Raw genomic sequence first — 22,723 nt, 5'->3', positions numbered from 1 at the left:
AATTCTGAAGGAAACAATTTAGTGATTCAAATCCTCACTAAATTGAACATGGTGATACTTTCTTAAGAGTAAATAATAATTAGATAAAGGGGAGAAAAGAAAGGGGTACAAAGCATTAGAGGCAACTTGGAAATGGGATAAAATAAACCTAAAAAAATGCTGCAGAGGTCACTAAAGACAAACCTCATCAATCCACCAGTTCTGCTGTGTGGATGGGTAGATATCAGAGTGCTTCAAAAATTGTAAAGAAATCACCAAATATCTGTCATTTTAAAAAGTTCATACTTAGCAGGGAGGACATCAAGTTTCCAGCCCCACAACTTCTCTTATATAGAAAGTGAATTATCATGTCACTCAACTCCCTTAGACTTAGTTCCTTGAACTTGAAAAAGGAAATAATGGAACCTATGTAAGTAGTCATTGGAAGGATCAAGCAAGATACACTGCTCTGGGAACTAAAACACATTCTATAAAAGTCAGTGATGACTATTCACTCACTCTTGTTCATGTCTTCATTTAAGCAGCATTTATTGAAAACCTAATCCATGCCAAGAAAGTATACAAGATGTTCAGATTATACAATGACCCAATGGGACTGAGGGGGTTGAAATAGAATCTGAAGATTGGTTTATCTAATGGTCCTTTGTGAGTTGGGCAATTTGGGAAGGGAAGAGGGGTGGCTCCAGACACTTTGCTGGTAAACCTGGTTTAGCCACTAACCAGACGTGAGAAGTTGAGCAGGATACTTTCACTCTTTTCTGTAACCATCTACAAAATGAATGTTGAAACAGATTATCCTTGAGGCTCTTTCTAGTGCTGGTATTTTATGGAACTGGGAGTTGGACGTATGGGAGACAGGTCAGCCTGGATAACAGGTAGGGGCGGGCCCATTTCCCAGCTCCACCACTCTTTCATTATGTGAATTTGGGGCAATTCTTCACCTCTCTATTTCTTAGTTTCCTTCATCTATAAAATTAGTACATTAATCATACTACCTCATAGAGAAGTGACGAGGATTAGATGAGATAATACATTTGGGATGGTAGCTTGAACATAAGCATTCTATAAATGTCAATTGTAATTATTGTTTTTCCTGCTAAGATTATCATTCCTACTTTTATCTCAGGATCATACATTCTCAGATCTGGATTTCAAAAGGTTTTCTAATTTTATTACAGTGTACCTTGTCACTGAGTCTCATTACTAGTTTTTAAAAGTTTCCCCTCTTGAAAGAAATTTTGGTTGAAATTTTACATGCATGTGTAACTTGGACCTGGTATCGGAGAGTATGAGCATTTGGGATTTGGAGGAATAGGAAAAGTATTAGAAAAGAAGGTGGGTAAAAAGTTGCTACAAAATCAAATGTGTCTTTTTCCTCTTTCATTACCTGTACAACGCTCCCCAGGAGGGATGCAGCCACAGCCATGGAGGTACATATTATGCCAAACAAGAGACCTGGAGGAAAGAAACTTCATGACTATCATCCAAGCTGGCTTTGAGGGATCCACTGAACTCCTGCCCAGGGCCGTCTCTCATGTAAGCCCTATCAGAAGGGGTGTCAGGAAGGACTGTCCACCCCACTTAGCCATCACAAGCCCCAAGAGGGCCATTTAAGAGACCTTCTCCCAAAGACATGCTTTCCTAGGTCAGGCAGAATGAGCTGGAATCCAGCCTTGAGGAGTCTTCTCTACAAGATTTAAGAAAAATGCTGTCCTGGTGACTTCTCTGGTGGTCCAGTGGTTGAGACTTCACCTTCCAATGCAAGGGGTGTGCAGGTTTGATCCCTGGTCAGGGAGGTAAGATCCCACATGTCTCGCGGCCAAAAAACCAAAATATAAAACAGAAGCAATGTTGTAACAAATTCAAGAAAGACTTTAAAAATGGTCCACATCCAAAAAATCTTTAAAAAAAAAAAAAGAAGAAGAAGAAAACTGTCCTGTGGAAGCAACATGAAAATGCAGAAAGGTCACTGGTCTACTAGGCTAATCCAGATTAAATTCGTGAGAATTAAATCCATTTCGACCACTCACCAATAATCAGCTGAAGACGTTACTAACCTCTCTGGGATATGGATAGTTTTTCATCGTTAAAATGGCTAAATAGTTATACAGTTTACCTCACAGATTTTGCAAATCTGGAAAATTTTTCTGGTCTTTTCATGCTTTATTCATACCTTCATTATGGCCCTCAGTATACTGTGTAACGATTTCTTTGTTTACATGGCCATGTTGGAGCACCATAAGGGCCATCAGGGTACCGCGCTCTGCAGCATCTTGCACAGGGAGCCTCCAGCATCATAGGATCTCGTTGGATGAATCAACATATCCATCTTAGTAATCTTTTAAAGGTGATGTCTTGTTTCAAACGATCTTTTTAAAAATAATTGTTTTTCTACATCTTTGTTTAAAAACTATCTTAAAAGTCATTCAATTCCCATTACAATCCATAGACTAAATGAGAGAGACAAGGTGCTGGAGATGGATTTAGACAGACACACAGTGACAGAAATAGAGAAAATGATTTTTCTCATTCTGTTTGAAATTCTCTCTCAGCTAAATATTTGGCTGAGTTCCCAATGTCACCATTAATGCAATTTTATTGAGTACTGACCATATGTCAAGCACTTTACTAAATGCCAGTGCTATAAATGTCACTGCCCCAGAGATCTCACATTTTAGGAAGGGACTACACATAAATAAATTAATTTATCCAACAGTGCCTGTTGCATAGCAAGTACTATGTGCTTGCCATTATTATTATCATCATTATTATTATCATCATCATCATCATTTCAGACTTAGTACATGATATCTCTAAAATTTATTATCAGGAATTCACTTTTAAGATGAAATCAGGATAGCGAATTTTAATGCTATATTTTCCAACTTCTCAATAAAACACAGAAAAATAAGGAAACTCACACAACACTGAAATCCAAGTTTGATCAATAAACACCTTTCAGAATTCTAAAATTGTTCTCATTATATTTAAAGATGATAGATTAGAAACAATGTTTGCCCTCGTTCTGTTTCACTTCATGAATAAGCAGAACTCCACCTGCCTGAAGAAAATAACAAAAGCGTCTTTTCTCTGCTACCGATTACCCTCTTGCTGGGCCAACGGTTATCTGTCTCAAATGGGATTCTAGGCAACCACCCCTCAATCCAAGGTTCTACATTTTTGTGCTGACTAGAGAATTGATTCAGTCCCCCTCTCCCCCATATCTTTACACTTCCGCCAGATTGCAATCAATAGCAACCTGCAAGGCAGCGAGTTTAGGGGAAATTGGTGGGGTTCCATGGATACCTGGAGTGCACGGATCCACAGACAAAGCAGTAAATGTGTTGGGGGGGGGGGTAGAGAAAGCACCACCGTTGCAGCAAATACTATGGATTTTCCAAGTGCTACATCAGCTCGGAGGATCAGACAATAAACCATGGGCAGAAGAGGAATTTCTACCCAGCATATTCATGAATGTCTGCTAGAAATTGGGAATTGCACCAGGAGTGATGCCAATCCACCTGCTATTAGCTGTAACTCATTATGCAAGATAGTGAAAAAATTAAGGCAATTCAACTACCCAGTTTACAAACATTCGGTCAGCACCAATCTCTCCTTGTTCAAGCATAAGGAAAAAGAAAAAAAGAAATATGGGATCCATGCCAAAATATTACTAAACAAGGAAATGAATAATTAACCTGAAAACTCAAATACAGAATATGTTTTCTGGAAATACTTAAGAGCCAGAAAAAAAGTATTTAGAAACTGGCAATTTCAATATGATGCAAAACACATAGATTCAATGACGCAACAAGTGCAGTTCAAGAGAAAGCAAATGATATGAAAACACAACAAAGTAGAGTGCAACACCCATAAGTTTAGATGAAGATGAATCCAGGTGTGGTAAGGAAGAACTATAAGGAAATTAAAAATTATAATAGTTGACCAAGCACTTCCTCACCTAGGTATTTACCAAAGAGAAATGAAAACATGTTCACAAAAAAGACCTGTGCAAGAATATTCATAGCAGCTTTATTCATAAAAAACTCAAACTGAAACAACCTTCAATAGAAATAGAAGTTAAAAAAAAAAGGTAAATCCATACAATGCCATACTACTCAGCCATAAAAAGGGATAAACTACTGATACAAAAAAAAACATGGGTGTATCTCAACAATATTATGCTGAGTGAAAGGAGTCCTTACAAAAAAGAGTGGTACTGTGTGATTCAATTTATATGAAATTCTAGAAGAGGGAAAACTGATCTATGATGAAAAACACCAGAATAGTAGCTGCCCCTAGAGGGAATTGGGAGTAGGAATTACCAGAATAACCAAGAGGACTTTCCAGGGTCATAGTAATGATTTATATCTTTAGTGATTGAGTTACACAGGTGTACACATTTTCCAAAACTCAGCAAATGTATACTTAACATTTGTCCAATTCATTGTGGGTAGATTTTACATTTAAAAAACTTTAACCAATTATTGAATTCTAGTTAATAATATGCTAAAATAATTAGGGGAAAGTGTACTGATGTCTACAATTTATTTTTAAGTGTATCAAATATATGATGCATTAATGGATGGATAGAAAGCTAGATAGATATGTGAAAAAGCAAGTTTAATAAAACATTAATGGAGAATCTTGGTGGCATATATACAGGAGATCATGGTAAATGTCTTTAAACTTTCCTGTATGATTGAATTTTTATAGTAAAATGTGAGGAACAAAACACAACAGCAGAATTCAAATCATTATTATTAAGAAAATTACTTTGTGGAGAACTTAAAGTAACATTGAGAAAAAAACCTGAGCCCTTCAAGCATGCAGAGGAAAAGGACAAAGCTATGAAAATAAGAGAAATAATGAAGAATATGGAGAACACAAACCCCAAATTAGGGGAGTATTTAAGAATAAGGGTACGATAAAACTATCAATATTTGTAGGCAATAACCACACTTATTAGAAAATCAATTAAAATTTTAAGAATCAACAAGAGTTGTGCCAATGGCCAAATATGTGCTTTACAAAACAAACAAACAAAAACAAAAAGCTATAGCATTTCCACGTTGATAGTAAACAGTTTAGAAGATATTATGGGGAAAACATTCCATTCATAATATCGATGAAAGAAGTAGAAGGAGGAGGAGAAGAAAAGGGAGGAGGGGGAGAAGCAGAAGGATGAAGACATGAGGATAATTAATATCTAAGAGAGAAAATATGGTGTTAAATGCAAAATGCTATTGCTAGATGGAAAGCTTATAAAGATGTTAATTATTTCCAAATATGTTTTTCAGTTTAGTGCAGTTCTGTTGAGATGGGGGTGTGTGTGTGCAACTAGATAACATGCAGTGAATTATTTTAAACTTAATCTGAAAGAATAAATAAACATGAACAGCCCAAAATTTGTTTTTGCAAAAAAAGAAAAAAAACAGTCACAACATTTAAATTTCTTCCCAAAAATTGACAAGAGCTGCTCTACCAGATATTTTAAATAAAACACTGCAAATCTATAGTATAAAACAAGATGGTATTAGTTCTGCAATTGATAAATAATTTAATTTAATGAAAATAAGTATATAATATTAAACATATCCTTATAGATAAAATAATTTTATATTGCATATTATTACTACTAAAACTATTAAAAACCAATGAAGAATATTTGGTAATAAAGGACTCTTTAGAAAAGAATTTGGCTTTATTAGACAAGCTGACTGGCGATAGTGAGCAGAGCATCTTCCTCTGTGGAGAGACTAAACAGGATCAATACATGGCATAATCAAGAGGTGTTGATGTGATGAATCTAGGGCATAGGATGAACGCAGAAGAATGTCGAATGTAGGTTGGTAAAAGCTAAGCTAACTGGTCATTCTTTCCTAGTACCCTCCTGGTATCTCCAGAAGTGTAAGAATTGACGTGTGAGATTCCTCATGTATCTTCACATGCACTTGTGCCTGTCAGAGTGCCCTGAATAGTGTGTGCAGGATTTGACACGTACCACACGTTCATTTCATGATATGGAATAGAAGATCCACCGGCTGTACCTACATAAGCCTTTACTGATCCAGGTGCTCAGCTTGTCGGACAGATGGGGAAAACAGCTCTTGACAAAATCCTCAAACGTCACTGTTGCTAAGGCATTGATGCTGGCAGCCACGGTGCTACAGGGAGAGAAAAATGAGAACATAGTCCAAGGTAAATAAAGCTGACCGGCCTGCCCTGGTGTCCAGGGCGAATAGATAAGGCAGGGCTCTAGAAAAAAACAGAGACAGACATATGTCCTTATTCTGGAACTTCAGGGGAACTACATGACCTGTCTACTCACTCTTCAAAGCTGCTTCTGTGCTTAATGCTCTTTGATGTCTTCCTCTAAGTCCAGTGAAGAAGCTAGGCTTCCATGCTGGAACTCTCACTGATTCCCCTAACAAGACATTAAATGAGTTAGCATGCAGTAGCAGAGAGATTTTGTGTGTGTGTGTGTGTGTGTGTGTGTGTGTGTGTGTGTGTGAAAGTTAAACTTGAGGCAGAAAGTACTGACTATCCTAATCCAGGAATCAGTACAATATGCCATTCATTCATTCATTCATTCACTCATTCATTCATACCATTTATGCATCTGTTCATTCTGAGTACTAGGCATACAATGGTGAACCAGAAAGACATAGAGCTTACACTCTACTTGGCGACATAGACATTTAACAACCAATTATACAATTGACTACAATTGTTATGAAGAAAAATAACAGAGCTATGAAATCATGTTTTTCAGAGGCCTAAATCGATATGAAGTTAGGATATTCTTCCCAAAGGAAGTGATGGTTAAGATAGGCACTGAAAGGACCCATGCAAATTCAGAAAAAGATGTTTTAGAACAAAGGGAAAATTACAAGTAAATGCCTACAGGTGGAAAATTTGTTTCATTCAACAACAGGAAGCCCCAGTGTGATTAGCATGCAATTAATAAGGGAGAAAGGGGCAAAGATAAGACTAGGAAGCAGGCAAAGACCAAAAGCACATAAAAGCTCTGATATTCTCTCTCTGACTTTCCAGAGTTCAGTCTTATAGCCCTAAAACTCGCTCAGTGGACAGAAAACCCAAGAAGTTCGAGTTTTCTTTGCAGAATAGCATGAAAGCTTATTAAATTCCTCATCTAGACCAGGAATATTTTAGCTAGTAGAATAGATGTTCCCTATAAGACTCCTCTTCTATCTGTAGATCCATGCAAGTCAAATAAGGAAAGGAGATGATCAAATAAAATAAACTTCCACGCTCCCAACATATATGGCTCAAAATCCATCATTTGAAAGTTTCGAACATTAGGGTTAACCCTTGAATCCATTGGGAGGGAGGGAACAAAAAGCTGATTTTGGCCCAGAGGGAGCAGATTTGTAGAACCTTTACTGGGTTGCTTTTGAGGTCAGATGTATTATCTATATGTCAATTTATCAGATTCTAAAACTGTTACAAGATGGTGAAAATCTTTTTTTTTTTTTTCCTATCTCTCAACCACCATCTCTTTACTCCACCCCCCACTCTTGTCTTTCCCTTTCCTTAACCCAACATCCTCCTTAATGTTATAGTAATAGTAATCTCTCTATAATATGTACTGTCCAGTGTCTCTTTCTTGGAAGTTTAGAACTTGAGATCAAAAGAATCAACCATTCTCTTCTGGGGGAATTAATCTGTTGACAGCTATATTTCTCCATTCTGGAGTCAGCTTTAAGAAAAATAAATAAAGCTCTGTAGGGAGGGACAAAATGAAAGCTAGCGTGTCACCCTACTTGTGTTTGATCCTCTGGTGTTCATCGTTTCTGTCCCTAGTTTCCTTGAGATACTAATACCAACACCACAGGACAATATGATTTTATATTACTGATGCAAAATCCTACAAAGAGTATTAGTAAAAATAATTCAACAGAACACTAAATTAAAATTATACCATAAGCAATTTAAAGTCATTATATGAATTAAGAGATGTCACTATTTTTGAAATGTCAACATGTTAATATTAATATGCCAAAAGCTAAAAAAGCAAAAAATACTCATTTCAAAAATGCCAATAGTTTACCAAAATTCAATATTTCTCCCTGATAAAAATATTTCTTAAATTAGAATAAATATATGCATTTTTGTTCTTTTTTATGATTTTATTAGTTTTATATAAATATTTTAAAATGTAAATAAATAATATAGTTTAAACCAAAACCTGAAATCATATTTAATGGTAAAATCCAAGAACAATTCCCTTTAAAGTGCATAACAGGCACTTCCCTGGTGGTGCAGTGGTTAAGGATCCTGCCTGCTAATGCAGGGGACATGGGTTCGAGCCCTGGTCTGTGAAGATCCCACATGCCGTGGAGCAACGAAGCCTGTGCGCCACAACTACTTAGCCTGTGCTCTAGAGCCTGCGAGCCACAACTACTGAGCCCACCTGCCACAATTACTGAAGCCCGTGAGCCTAGAGCCCATGTCCCCCAACAAGAGAAGCCACTGCAGTGAGAAGGCCATGCACCGCAAGGAAGAGTAGGCCCTGCTCGCCGCAACTAGAGAAAGCCTGCACGCAGCAACGAAGACCCAACACAGCCAAAAATAAATAAATAAATAAATTTATTAAAAAATAAAATAAAAAGATAAAGTGCATAACAAAACAAGGATTTCTGTAATCCCTCAATTTTTTATCATTGTTCTCAAAGCATAATTACATAAGAGTGAACATAGAAGTGTAACTATTAGAAAAGAAGAAAACTCAAAAGTATTGGCAGGTATTATGATTTGAGTACACCCAAGTTCTATAGAATTAACTGAAAATAATTAGGAAAAATCTGATATCAAGGGAAATTCTGTAAAAGAAATATAATGAATAAATACTAACCTAACATATTTTAAATCAAACTTTAAAGCTTAATCACTAAAATTATTAGTATTGTCATAACTGTACACAAATAGATCAAAGGAATATAAAAGAAAATCCAGGAAAAGTTCCAAATATATAAAAGAAAGTAGGATGTGATAAAGGTAGCATTTCAAGTCAGTGGTGAAAATGTGGCTTTTTACTAAAAAATAATGGGACAGCTGATACCTGGATGATTATTTATAAACATGGAATGGAGAAGCCTTCATAAGAATGATATAAACCCAGAAACCATAATGTAAAAGGATTGATTAATATGAAATAGAAGCTCAACATACTCAAAAATACTATTAATAAAGCAAATATACATAGGACAGATGAGAAAAATGAGACATATGTCAATAAGCTATTTTCTTATATACATAAGGAAGAAAACTCAAAAGAAAAAAATAGCAGGGAATATGAATTGGCAGTTTACAGAAAAAGAACTACAAATGGCCAGTGAAAGTATGGAAAGGTAGCCAACCCCACTTCTGATCAAGGGAATATGTATCATACTAAGTGAAGTAAGTGAGACAGAGAAAGACAAATACCATATGATATCATTGCCATGTGGAATTTAAAAACGTGATACTGTCTTAATGTTTTAGTCCATTGCTCTCAACACTCTTGCCCCCATTCTCCAAGTCACTATCATGTCTACCCTGGATTAAGGCAAAAGCCTCCTGTATAGTCACCCACTTTCACCACTCTTGCTTTAGTGATAGCCACTTCCCTCCACAAAGACTGAGTCTTCAGTTGTATGACATCATCAAACCTCCTTGCTTCAAAGCTTCCTATTTAATATGAAATGCCAGCTCTTTATTCTTTCATAAAGGTTCTTCCTGATCTGATGTCTGCTTGCCTCTTTAGGCTCCTCCCCATCTGCTGTCCTCCCCATTCCTTATGCTTCAACTCTTCTCTCAGATCCTGAACTATTCCATACAGATTATCTCCTTGGGGCTTTGGTATTTGCCCTCCCCCCTGCCTGTAAAAGTTTCTGCCTGTGATCTTCACAGAGCTGGCTTCTCCACACACTTTAGATCTCAGCACAAATGTCATATACTTAAACAGGAGTTCACTAAAGACCCTATCAAAAACAAAGTCCCAAAACCTAACCTCTCTCTAGGCTATCACTCTGTCATTTCCTTTATACTATTTGTCATTATCAAACAATGCCTTGTCTTTTTTGTTGTTGTTTAGTTATATATTGTCCGTCTTCCATGTCTGCTAGAATGAAAACTCTATATCAGGGCAATACTGATGCTAGTCTTGTTCCCTGAAGTATCCCCACTGTCACCAGCTGTGCCTGGCATAATATAAACCTTCTAAAATATTTGTTAGAATAAATGTGTGAAAAATTTTGTACTTAGAATAATGTCTACATTTTGGATATGGATGTTCTTACATTTTGGATATGGATGTGCCTGAGTGTGTTATTGAAGTTGGAGAGAATGGATTGCGAAGCATAGATCTGTAAGAATGTATTGCAGCTGAATGAGAAATGCCAGCAGAGAGAGCTGCCTTGTGTGCTGGTGATGCGAAACCATGGGGGCAGTAGGCATCAGACAAGGTTGAGAAAATAAACAGAGAGATCTAGTGCAAAGGCAGACCTAGGTTTACATATCACCTCTGTAGTTTACTGTCTCACCATGGGTAAGTTATCTACCTTGCTAAATCTTAGTTTCCTTATTTGTAAGCTGATGATAACGAGTAGTTTCGGCCTCATATAATGTGTGACAACTAATGAGCAAATGCATATAAGGCATTCAGCAGGGCAGCTGACACACAGTGAATACTCAGTAATACTGATAATGACTACCACCATTACCTTTGTCATCCTGGTTTCCTTGCTATCACCATCCTCACCATCATCATTATCAGAACATTATTGCCAAGTGTAGTCAATACACTAACCTCAGAGTTCCACTGAAGGCACAAGCCACAAAAAGTCCTGGGAGTCCTGGCATTGTGGCAAATAACTCCATGACGAAGTATGGCATCAGCTGAAGAGGAGGCAAAACAAGATGGGATTAATGGTCTCATCAGCAGTGTCTGAAATGTGGGACTGTATTGTAGCTTTTTAGCAAAAGGAGGTGGGAAAAAAAAGAAAAAAATAAAGTAACAGTAAAGGAATTTGCCTGGACTATTGTTGTTAAATGCTAACAAATGAGGTTATGATCAATCCAATTCCATGGACCTGAGGTGCAGCTGTAAGGGAGGGGAAGGGATAGGAAGGGGACAGTCATATAAGGAAAATGTTGGATGAACTTTAGAATATTCAGGAACTTTTAACTTTTTTTACGTTTGCAATGTGTGCTATTTTCTTGCCTGTTTACCCTTAATGTTAGAAACTAAATCCTAAAAACAAACACTTAAAACAGGTCTTCAGGGAGTCTAGGTATTATGGTTCTACTCTGGAGCCAGATTTGTGGGAGAGGAACAGCCACAGGACACATTGGGACAGTTGTATATGTAGGGGGAGAGGATAGAGACGATAGCTCCTCCTGAGAATATTCTCCGTGAATGGAGTTTTTAAGGATGGACAAAGAGATTGTCATACTGAGTACAATAAGTCAGACAGAGAAAGACAAATATCATATGATGCCACTTATATGTGGAATCTTAAAATAATGGTACAAATGAACCTATTTACAAAACAGAAGTAGAGTCACAGATGTAGAAAACAAACTTATGATCACCGGGGGGAAAGGAGGAGGAGGGATAAATTGGGAGATTTGGACTGACATATACACACTACTATGTATAAAATAGATAACTAATAGGAACCTACTGTATAGCACAGGGAGCTCAATACTCTGTAATGACCTATATCGGAATAGAATCTAAAAAAGAGTGGATATATGTATATGTATAACTGATTCACTTTGCTGTACAGCTGAAACTAACACAACATTGTAAATCAACTGTACTCCAATAAAAATTAATTTTAAAAAGCATGCTTAATGTAATATATTGGGGTGATATTGTTTAAGCCATAATGAGAAGACATGAGCAGAAGCATTATAGAAATAAGGGTCATTTTGTTCAATCTGAGATTAAAGCAGCATTAATCAACCTTGTGATGGATAGAAAAAAAGATTTGATGGTGGCATTGAAAACCAAAGCTATGGGTTCAAGTCCTCTTCCACTCTCCCCAGCCCTGCCCTGGCCCCAGTCCTTGCCTTCAAGGACAAGGTAAGATACCTTCTTTTTACATGTTCACTCCCCAGTATTAGAACCTGATCTGTGATAATATCATCCAAGAGGAGAGGAAAGAAATCAAGTCTTTGGGGTTTGGGAAATACCTAGAGGTCCAGGTCGAAAAAGAGAAAGGCTCAGCATTGCTGGCCAGAAACACACTCATTTCAGCTGTTCCCCACTGGTCCCAAGGGAGCACATACCTGGTCTGGTGCTGAGATGATACCAGAAGTCCAGGGATCACAGTCTTTGAAGTGGGAGTACATGATTAAGCCAGAGAAGACAGCACATGCCAGAATGACCCAGAGGCCCAACAAGTTGAAATACAAGGCTCTAGAAAATAACACATGGATCTACTGGTAGACTCTATGTCATATTACAGTGTGGTCAGGGCATTACCAAAGACTCAAGGTAAAATCTGGGGGGCCTTTTTGCTATAAAATAAAATTCTATAGCCTTCAAGAATATTTTGATATCAAGTCACTATGTTATACACCTGAAACTAATACAAGTCGATTATATTTCAATTTTTAAAAATCATTACTTTTTATACTTTTGCATTTTTTTTGTTTGGGCATGTTACAATTTTAGACTGATTATGAAATTTGAACAAGGTGGATTTTTGATGGGTTTGCTTTTGAAATAGCTTTTCTGCAAAGTTGCAATGTGTAGTGTGAGGTCTATTTCCTTGGATGAAATTTCACGTATCAATCACTCATATTATATAACTTCAAGTAATTTCCCCCCACTCAATTCATGAAACTGTCAAAAAGCCAACTTTCATTTTAACATCTTTTATTCCAGAGGAATGATGAGATAAATGTAGAAGTAGACACGTTTTGGAAATATTCGCTTTGGAGGTTAAATCAGATGAAGTTTAAAGTTCAGTTTTTTAAAAGGCAATAGAAGGTATGAAAAACCTAAAGTCATTTTCCTCACATTCTTTGGAGCAATTCTTTTTATTCTACAACAATTCTTTTTATTCTATAACATTCTGTTTAACTTCAGTTTGAGTGCATTTGTAGTATCCTATGGTTATTTTGTATTCATACTGTTCTTTGAAAGTCAAAATATTACACATCTTCTAAATCTCAGGGAAGACTTGAAAGTCGGCTGACCTCACACTGGATCAGTGAGAGAACAAACAATCTTGCTCTGGAGAGAGTTTCAAGGGGCAGGGGGCCCAAAGAGCAACAGGAGGCATTTCCTGGGAATGTTTCATTTCATTCAAGCAATGTCCAGCCATTGTTTGAAGGGATTCAGATGCACTCACATTCAAATGTAAGGACACATATTCATTTCAAAGCCCCCGAAAAGCCCTGCTGTACAGGTGTACCTGACTTTCAGAAAACCCTTAAATCAAAGTATTCTTTTATGAAGCAAATATATTAAATAATCAACCCATCTGGAAATTTTTATTTTACATTATTTACATTAGGAAAGGGTATTATCTCTGAAATTCCTTCCTTGGGATTATTCCAACCATATTTATCTTTGAGTTTTAGCTGTTTGTTTGCTTTTGTTTGAAAAAGGTTGATTTAGACATAGCCTTTGGGGAATACATTTGCTACATGAAATGGTCAATATCTACAAACTGAATTTGCTGTACTCTTACTTCTGCCATTTAGACAAATTCTATTCAAACTTATCTCAGGCCATATCCTGGATAGTCCTCTTTACCTGAAAGGTCACTCCCTACTCTCTCATCAGATTCTACTCCTTATACGGCTTTACATCTTTATAGCATTTATCCTTATCTGAAATTGTATAATACATTTATTTGTTTATTATCTGTTTCCCCCACTTGAACACACACAGGGCTACGTCCCCAGAGCACACAATGGTGCTTGCACATAGCAGACATAAATTATTTTATTTTTGTTAAAAATGATTAAATGAATAAATGAAAGATAGAAATTCTTTACAATATGGTTATACTCTTTACATCATTTCTTTTTTGAAAAAGCATCGGACCTGGAGTCAGAAGACTTTATCCTTAACAACTGTGTGACTTCAGACAAGTCACTAAGACTCTGAGCCAGTTAAATCCTTCGTAAAAAGAGTGTTAACATACCTGCCTTACTTCTTATTATAGGACTAATATGAAGATTGAATGAGTTATACTCCATAAAAATAGATAGAGGTTATACAGCCATATGTAGGTTGTATAGCCATTATCCAAAACAATTTTAAAAACTCACCAGTCAACTATGGTAAATGAGAAATCAGTGGCAAAAATGTATAATAGAATGTTAAAGCCCTTGTATTTGAACTTATTTTTTTCTTTAGAGATAGACTTTAATTCTCTACATGGCTAATTCTCCTGTTTGCAACTTAAGCCACTTCATCGATTCATTCAGAAAATATTTATGAAGCATCACTATGTACCAGGTTCTTCCAGGTACTGAGGACATAGCAGTGAGCAACCCAGAGTCCACCCTCATGAAGATGATATTCTGGGATTAGAGGCAGGCAATAATCACCAAAATGAAATAAATAAATGAGGTGATTTTAGATGCAATAAAAGATATAAAGAAAATAAACAAAGGCAAAGAGAATGGAACATAAGTGATTGGGTGTGGATGTGCTCATCTTAGCTGGGACATGAGACGGTGATGGGAAGGGACGTGGTAACCTGCACCAGCTTCTCCTGCCGTCACAGCATCATCTTCTACCTGCAGTCCTGAAATGTCAACTGAAGTCTAGAAACAAAAGCGTCCAAAGCAGCTTCCAGGGAGCAGGTCTAAAATGATTTGGTAAGTGATGCTATTCCTAAGTTTGAAGAAGATCTGGCTTAAGATGAAGCTGTCTTTAGTGAGTAATCACCATTCTGGCCATGCAATTAAATGCATCTATAATGGGTCACTTCTGGTTTTAACCTATGGCCACATTCAGTATGAACTTTATGGATGTATTTTCACCTACCTATGATGCAGAGATTTTTCTAAACCCTGATGGAATGTCCTAATTACATCAGGCTCTCAGATAATTGAGCAGAAGTGATGCACGTAATCAACCTTCTGTAGAGTCTCCTAGATAAGAGTCTGTTGGCAGCTGGCTCTGAGTGGACCCCAGTTGCCCTGGAAGTGTCCTTGAGGCTCCAGTTGCGTGACAAATGAGAGGTCCCACTAGATCCCCACTATAGCAATCTCCCCTCCAGCTGTGTGCACTTCAACCATACTGACCATTTGGACTGATTTCTCGCTCCTGAATTGTATCAACTAAATCAACTAAGATTCTTACAGGGAAGTCTTTTCTAAAGACAGTTTTTATTTTTTCATCTTTCCTTATTCTAACAAAATTCCCATCATAGCTCTGGTCCTTCCATGGGAGTGGGGATGGGTGGAACCAGGAATGGCAGTCCTAAATGCTTAGGAAATTATATATATATTTTCTTTCGTGAGTATCTCTCCTTTTCTGACAGTTTTCATACCCATCAAATACTAATGTAACAAATTCCAAGAAACTATTATGAATGGGTGGCTTAGTTTAAACCAATCCACTAAACAAGATCTAAAGATACACAAGCACAAGTACACATGCTGGAATATACATATATACACTCCTACACATGCACACACACACATAAATTCTTATGTATATATGTGTCCATTTATGTGCTTACACATTCAAGCATGACCTTCTTGAAGCATTACTTTGTTCAATAAGTAATCAATATTTAATAAGCACAAAGTACTATTCTTGGCCTCTTGAAAAAATGATGAAAAAAATACATTTCCTAACTTTTAGGTACTATTATAATAATAGGGAGAAATTAGGTATGTTCACAAGAATAAACAGTATAATACAAGCACATAAGATTTAAAAAATCCCTTGATGTAACAGAGAATTATTATTTATTTCACTTAATATTCTTCCCTTATCAGATATCGTAAACTCTAATTTATTTTAATGCAGAATTTTAAATGAATTCTAATTTTAAGTGAATTTTAAGATAAAATTATATTTGATCCTAAATACATTTTTAGTAATTCAACTATTTGAGAAAGTGATGATCACATGTGTAGAGAGTTTAATATTATTTATTGTAATAGGATATGAATATGTTACCAGTGAATTGATAGAACAGTAGATAATGTTTTCACTTCTTCCTTCTGAGGGTATGTTAACTATGTAAGTAACATATTCCCTTTTGAAATTCAAGTTACAAAATGTTGGACCATATCCATAGCCATTATTCTGTCTAAATAAGAAACTATGCATTGAAAGTATTTTATGATCAGTTGTGGAAATATTCATAGTGGCTGTTTCTCACTCCAAGAAAAGTTAACGGCATTCTGACAAGTCTGCAGAGGCTGGAACCTTGGGTAGCAGCAATGAGGATGAAATGCCCATTTTCAATGAAATTCTAGCTTATTTCTGCCAGTTTTACAAAAAATAAAAAATAAAAGTGCATAACTTCCTTTGGTCTCCATTCTAGAAGGTGGGATGAATTGCATGGTTTTAAAAAGCCTTAAGTTGCAACTCTGTGGAGTCCTTCAGAGTAAGCAGACCTGGTAAAACTGGTGACTGGTTATCCGGGCAGGAGTTGGAGCAGCTGAAGCCCTGTTACGACTTGTTTCATTACCTTGGGTTTTCTTCTTTTAACGTCCCCTTGGAAACTTTTACAGTACATCCATCAAAATAAAAATCGTAATTGAAGAGACCACATGCTGGATGGAAATAGTGATGAGGGCCATCTCATCACAGAAACTGTAAGTAAGAAATATGTGCTCCTTCTTTCTGCATTTCTTCCCACAGCACCTAATTTAACCCAGTAATTTCTCAGTAAATGAAAGCAGCAAATGACGGTGAACAAAGGCAGACAGAAAGATCTAAGTTCAAATCCCAGCACTGCCACTTCCTTGTGGAGAAGGGAATAGTAATGCCTGCCTCAAAAAATTGTTGAAAGGGTTAAATGAATCTTTGTTTCTTTCTCTCTTTTACGCACACACACAAACACATTTGAAGCATATAAAGCGCAGAGAAGAAACATTGAAATGTTCATTAATAACTCACAGCTTGGCATGTTTTTCTGTTTTGCAAGAGATGCATCGCTGGATGGTCGACTGATTAACTCCATAGATTCCAAGCCATGTAAAAGTTCCTCCCACTGAGATTGTCCAAAAAGTGTGCCTCCTGAGAGGATCTACATCAAAGCTATGAGGCAGAGAGAAGTGAGTGAACAAATACATTCCTTTGATGCCCAAATATTATTTTAGGTGATGAGGTCATATGGCTAAATCTTTATAAAACAAGAAAAAGTAGCATTGGACATACTCAAATATATTTAGTCGAGATCCATTGGCTGATTGCTCTAATACATTGTGTAATCCACCAGCATCGGCTGATCCTTGAATGAGAACTGTTAAGAAGCCCACAGTCATGACAACCATCTGAAATGCGTCGGTCCACACCACTGCTTTTAGTCCTCCCTGAAATGAAGAGAATGGATGTGAGTTCTTAAAAATGAAGCCTCAACTCTTCCATTTCTGCACAGCCTCTCTGCTAATGCATCTTTCTTTCTTCCTTTTCTCCCTTTCTTCCCCCTTCTCTCCCTCCCTCCCTCCCTCTTTCTCAATCTCTCTCTCTTTCTCTCTCCTTCCCTCCCTTCCTTATTTCCTCCCTCCCTTCCTCCATCCCTCTCTCTTTCTCTCTCTCTCCCTCTTTCTTTCTCTATTTCCTTCTTCTTTCTTTCTTTCTTTCTTTCTTTTCTTTCTTTTCTTTCTTTCTTTCCTTCTTTCTTTCTTTCTTTCTTTCTTTCTTTCTTTCTTTCTTTCTTTCTTTCTTTCTTTCTTTCTTTCTTTCTTTCTTCCTTCCTTTCTTTCTTTCTTTCTTTCTTTCTTTCTTCCTTCCTTCCTTCCTTCCTTCCTTCCTTCCTCCCTTTCTTTCTTTCTTTCTTTCTTTCATCACTGAGCACATTTTATGTGCCAGGTTTATTGAGGATGATCATCTGGGTCTTGCTTGTACAATTTGAGATTTTATTTTTTGTAAATTTAGTGCAGTGAATAAATTTGGGGAAACTGAGATGGTAGGCTACTGAAAAAAAAGAAAAGAACTAGGAAGGAATGATAGATTCCAGACACTCATGGAGAAAGTTGTTTTAAGAGCTAGAGGATGGTCAAATAATGAGGTGAGCAAACCAGAGTGTCAGGAGGGTGAATCTAACAGTAGACCTCAGGAGACGGTGATTCAGCAATAGGTTAGAGCAGTGGTTATCAAACCTGGATGCTTTTTAGAGTCACTTGGGGAATTTGGAAACAAACAAAAAAACCCAATGACTGAGCCCCATCCCCAGGAATTCTGAATAAATTGAGGTCTGGGCTGGGACCCAGTTCTAAGTGTTTTTACAGCTCCCCAGGTGATTCCAATGTACAATTCTAGTTGGGACTATGTGGGCAAGAAGAAAGGAGGAAAGAAAGAGGCTGCTGGAGAATCCCTTAGGAACATGGCAAAGGTGCCATGAGCAATTAGGAAAGATTAAATGAAGTGATATATTTTAAAAGTACTTTGAAAATGAATAAGCACTATGTGAATGAAAGGATGTGGTATTTTTAACGTTGAAAAATAGAATTACCCCCAGTTACTCCCCCAGAGTGTCAAGAACTTCTGTGAAAAGATGACAGGCTTCATCTTTATCTTGAGAAGAAAGAAGACACTGGATTTGTCTCTTCATTTCTCGTGTAGTTAAAGTTAAAATGCAATTTAAAAATAGACATAAAAGTCCCTTCCACATGCATTGTGTTTCTATATTCTGTTCTATTTCCAATTTGAGAAATATGCAATCTCTTACTTCCACCTTCTAAGAGTGGTATTTTGATTTTCTTTAAAGACAGTAAGACTTCTAAACCCAAATCACAATATCATATTTTAGTGATATGAAGACCAAATATCAAAGACCTCAGTTTTCAGAGGCTACTTGGCATGGTTTATATGCATAAACCTGAACTTGAGCTAGACCTGGGGCAAGAGAACAAACCACTTCATCACCACTTTAACAAATGTGCTTCAAAAGGCAGATTAAGGTAGCTATAAGCTACCATGAAAACTTCTCTGATTCTATGACTCCTTCATACAGCAAGAGACACACACGCCCACACACCACTCATCTACAATCCTGACTGTGCCTTGAGTGTCACTTAGGTATTTTAATCAGTCTGTTGTTTTGGTTCTACTGTTTACCTCCCTAGATTGCAAACTCTTGGATGGCAGGAATCACTTCTTTCTTTTTTTTTAAATCTCTTCCACTGGTTATCTTAGCTAGGCTACACATCCACAGGATTAACAGAGTAAAGAAACTGCTCTATGAGCAAAAGTGTTAGATAAATGAGCCACCAGTTTGGTGAGACATTGAAGCTTGTGTTCCGGCAAGAGGTAGGAGGTGGAACAAAGGTGTGGTGAGAAGAGGTTAGATGGGTGGATTGACTCACAGACTGAAAGATTTCCAACACTAGGTTAAGAAGTTTACACTTTATCCTGTGAACAATGGGAAGCAAGGAGAGAATTAGGTCAGTCAAGTGGCGTGAAGAGATGGATGTTTTAAGAAGATTAAGTTAACAGAGGCATGCAGGGTGGAGGGAAACACTGAAATCAATTAAGAGGTAGTACATTTAGTTTATTTTTGTATATTGTGATTATTAAAGTATCCAGACTTGTTTCTGACATCTTTTTGGTTTCTATTTGTTCTACTTTTTCTGTATTTTTTTCTTCTCTTTCTTAAATCAATTGCAGTTTTATTTTTGCTTTGTTTTAATTCCCTTTTTCTACTCTGATTGTTTTATTTAAATGAGTCTGCTTGAAATTTTGCCATGAATTTTTCATTTAGAGTCTAAATTTTTAAAATGTCTTAATCCCAGCAATTCAAGGATTAAAAAAATCTTTAAGGGGCTTCCCTGGTGGCGCAGTGGTTGAGAGTCCGCCTGCCGATGCAGGGACACGGGTTCGAGCCCCGGTCGGGGAAGATCCCACATGCCACGGAGCGGCTGGGCCCGTGAGCCATGGCCGCTGAGCCTGCGCGTCTGGAGCCTGTGCTCCGCAACGGGAGAGGCCACAAAAGTGAGAGGCCCGCATACCGCAAAAAAAAACCCCACAAAAATCTTTAAGTCTAATTACTCTCTTCCTGATTTACATGCTATTGATGTCCAAATGAAAGTTATTCTTTTTCTTAATCTCAAAATTACATATAATAGTAATCATTATTATTATATTTATAATATTATAAACTATATTATTAGATACTATATAAATTATACCATACTATAAAATTATTGTTGTTTTCATTAAGCAACGGAAATTGTTTGACTAGACTTACTAAAGGTTTACTATTTTATTTTCTTATCATTACTTCTTCCATCAAAAACTGGATAATTTTCCTTCTTCCCACAGTATTTCCTCTAGGTTTTTCTCAGGGGAAGATATGTTAGAGGTAATTTCTCTCAGTTCTTGACAGTCAGTTTCTGAAAGATAGTTTTGCTAAATACACAATTATAACTGACAATTGTTTTCCTTCAGTGCTTTGAAGACATTATTCCATTGTTTCTGGCTTCCATTACTGTTGCTAAGCAATGCATCTATTTATCCTCCTATGGGAAGTTGCTTCAGAGTCACTAATCTTTCACATATGGCCAGACATGTAAGGAATAGGAGACTATTTTAAATTTAGGTAGGAGGAGTATGTCTGGAATAGAATTATGGTAGTGAGAATGGAATGGAAAAAAAATAAGATAAAACTGTAGTGCAAAGAAATGGTGGGATTTGCAAGTATGAAAATAGAGATAAGAGCATTTTTAAATTGTATGTTATCATGATATATGTTAAAAGAGTAAGTGATATGCACACAAGGCCAAAATACATGGATGGTGCTATATGATAATATATCAATTACTTTATTTTTCTCTGTAAAGGAGGAAGGAGAATCCAGCTATCTGGGGACCATTGCCATATTCTTAACTGGTTACTTAAAGCCTCCATATATGGTACCAATGACTCAGAAGAATAAAGATTTCTATTGCAGGGCATGGCAAATAATAGGTGCTCAATGAACGTTTGTTGAACTAAACCGATTGTAACAATTATATAAATATAATTGCCAATACCACCCAGGTTCCTTGGTTAAAACTGACCATGTGTAAGACCAAATGTTAAATGTAATCCAAACTTATCCATCTATAAGAGAAAAAAACAAGTTGTGGAATCTCAATTTTACAAAACACCAGCCATCCTTGATCGTTCATTCATGCATTTTGTATTCCTCAACCAATAGACAGTGAAATATAAATGCTACCTATGTTTTATAATCACTGTTAATGAGCACATTTTTTTTTCTCAGTAGTTGTATATGGTCACCTACCCTCCGAACACGGAGATATTTCTGTCATTAAATCTTCTCTTAGCCATGGCTTTCTCAAATGAGCCCAGAGCCCAAATTCTATTAATGGCTGGTACTGACAAGAATTTTAAACAAAACAATGACACCTTCCTCTGGAAACTGTGATAGATAAGCCAGCATATTTCTATTTAATTGTGGAATAGCAATTTCTGCTATACTTAGATGTCCCGTTGTTGGAAATTAGCCCTTATCCCATATTAGGAGATAGTGCTAAATACTTTTTCACAGCCAGATACATACCAGGGTACAGTAGAATGTGCAAACAATTCCTGTTGCAAACACAGAGCCCCAGAGATCAAACCCAGTCACTATGAAAGGAGAAAAAAATATTGAAAGAAGTTTCTCTAAGGAAAGTAAAAGAACAAACTTTATGAGGAAAAAGTCACAATATTTTTGTCTGTGTTCTTTGTGCGCAAATGGAAATCAAATTAGAGTTGTCTCATTAAATTTTCTCACCTCTGATAAAGATTATTTTATTACATTATTATACCTCAACCCAGCCCATAATTTTCATGTAATGCTAAAAGCCAAATTATTCCTCTTAATATTCTAGAGCTTCCAATCTCTGCACCAATTGTTTGTTTGTTTGTTTTTCTTAACAAAGTTAGTCTGAGTACTTTGAAACCACCTAAACGTTGACCATGAATAAATATTTCTCATTATAATCACACAGCACAATTAAATTGAATACTGAGGACTTCTAATATTACAGGTATTATTATGAAATTTCTTTCACTTTTGTTTCTTCTTTCCTTTTTTTCCCTGGGATTCTATTCTTTCAAAGGGCTCAGGTATAAATCTTAAAATAATTACTACAAGCACATTTTACTCATGTATTCAGAGTATCAACTTCATGAGATTGCTGAGAAAGGACATATATTATAGATGACCTTATTTAGTGGTTGTGTATGTACCATACAAAATTGTCAAACTTACTGTTACCAAAGGAGAAAGGGAAGGAGTAGGGATAAGTTAGTAGTATGAGATTACTGAAACACACTACTATACATACCTCACACCGGTCAGAATGGCCATCATGAAAAAATCTACAAAAATAAATGCTGGAGAGGGTGTGGAGAAAGGGGAACCCTCTTGCACTGTTGGTGGGAATGTAAATTAATACAACCACTATGGAGAACAGTATGGAGGTTCCTTAAAAAACTAAAAATAGAATTACCATATGACCCAGCAATCCCACTACTGGGCATATATCCTGAGAAAACCATAATTCAAACAGA

At 36.6% G+C, this 22,723-nt stretch overlaps 1 protein-coding gene across 1 annotated transcript in view; it reads right to left on the bottom strand.

Annotated features, from left to right (window-relative positions):
* The window catches only part of SLC5A12 (solute carrier family 5 member 12), a gene marked incomplete at both ends in the record, with an annotated part of 45,135 nt that overhangs the window by 12,497 nt on the left and 9,915 nt on the right, over positions 1 to 22,723 (bottom strand). The window contains 7 exons of the mRNA XM_079929833.1: positions 1,388 to 1,455; positions 6,055 to 6,167; positions 10,814 to 10,902; positions 12,301 to 12,430; positions 17,117 to 17,257; positions 17,378 to 17,532; positions 21,726 to 21,793. Of these exons, the coding sequence (XP_079785959.1) occupies positions 1,388 to 1,455; positions 6,055 to 6,167; positions 10,814 to 10,902; positions 12,301 to 12,430; positions 17,117 to 17,257; positions 17,378 to 17,532; positions 21,726 to 21,793 (764 nt within the window). The remainder of the gene's footprint in view (positions 1 to 1,387; positions 1,456 to 6,054; positions 6,168 to 10,813; positions 10,903 to 12,300; positions 12,431 to 17,116; positions 17,258 to 17,377; positions 17,533 to 21,725; positions 21,794 to 22,723) is intronic.

Source organism: Stenella coeruleoalba (assembly GCF_951394435.1).
Source record: "Stenella coeruleoalba genome assembly, chromosome: 8".
Classification (NCBI taxonomy): Eukaryota; Metazoa; Chordata; class Mammalia; order Artiodactyla; family Delphinidae; genus Stenella; species Stenella coeruleoalba.
Note: the sequence above shows the minus strand (reverse complement) of the source record. Positions and strands in the feature narration are given on the sequence as shown.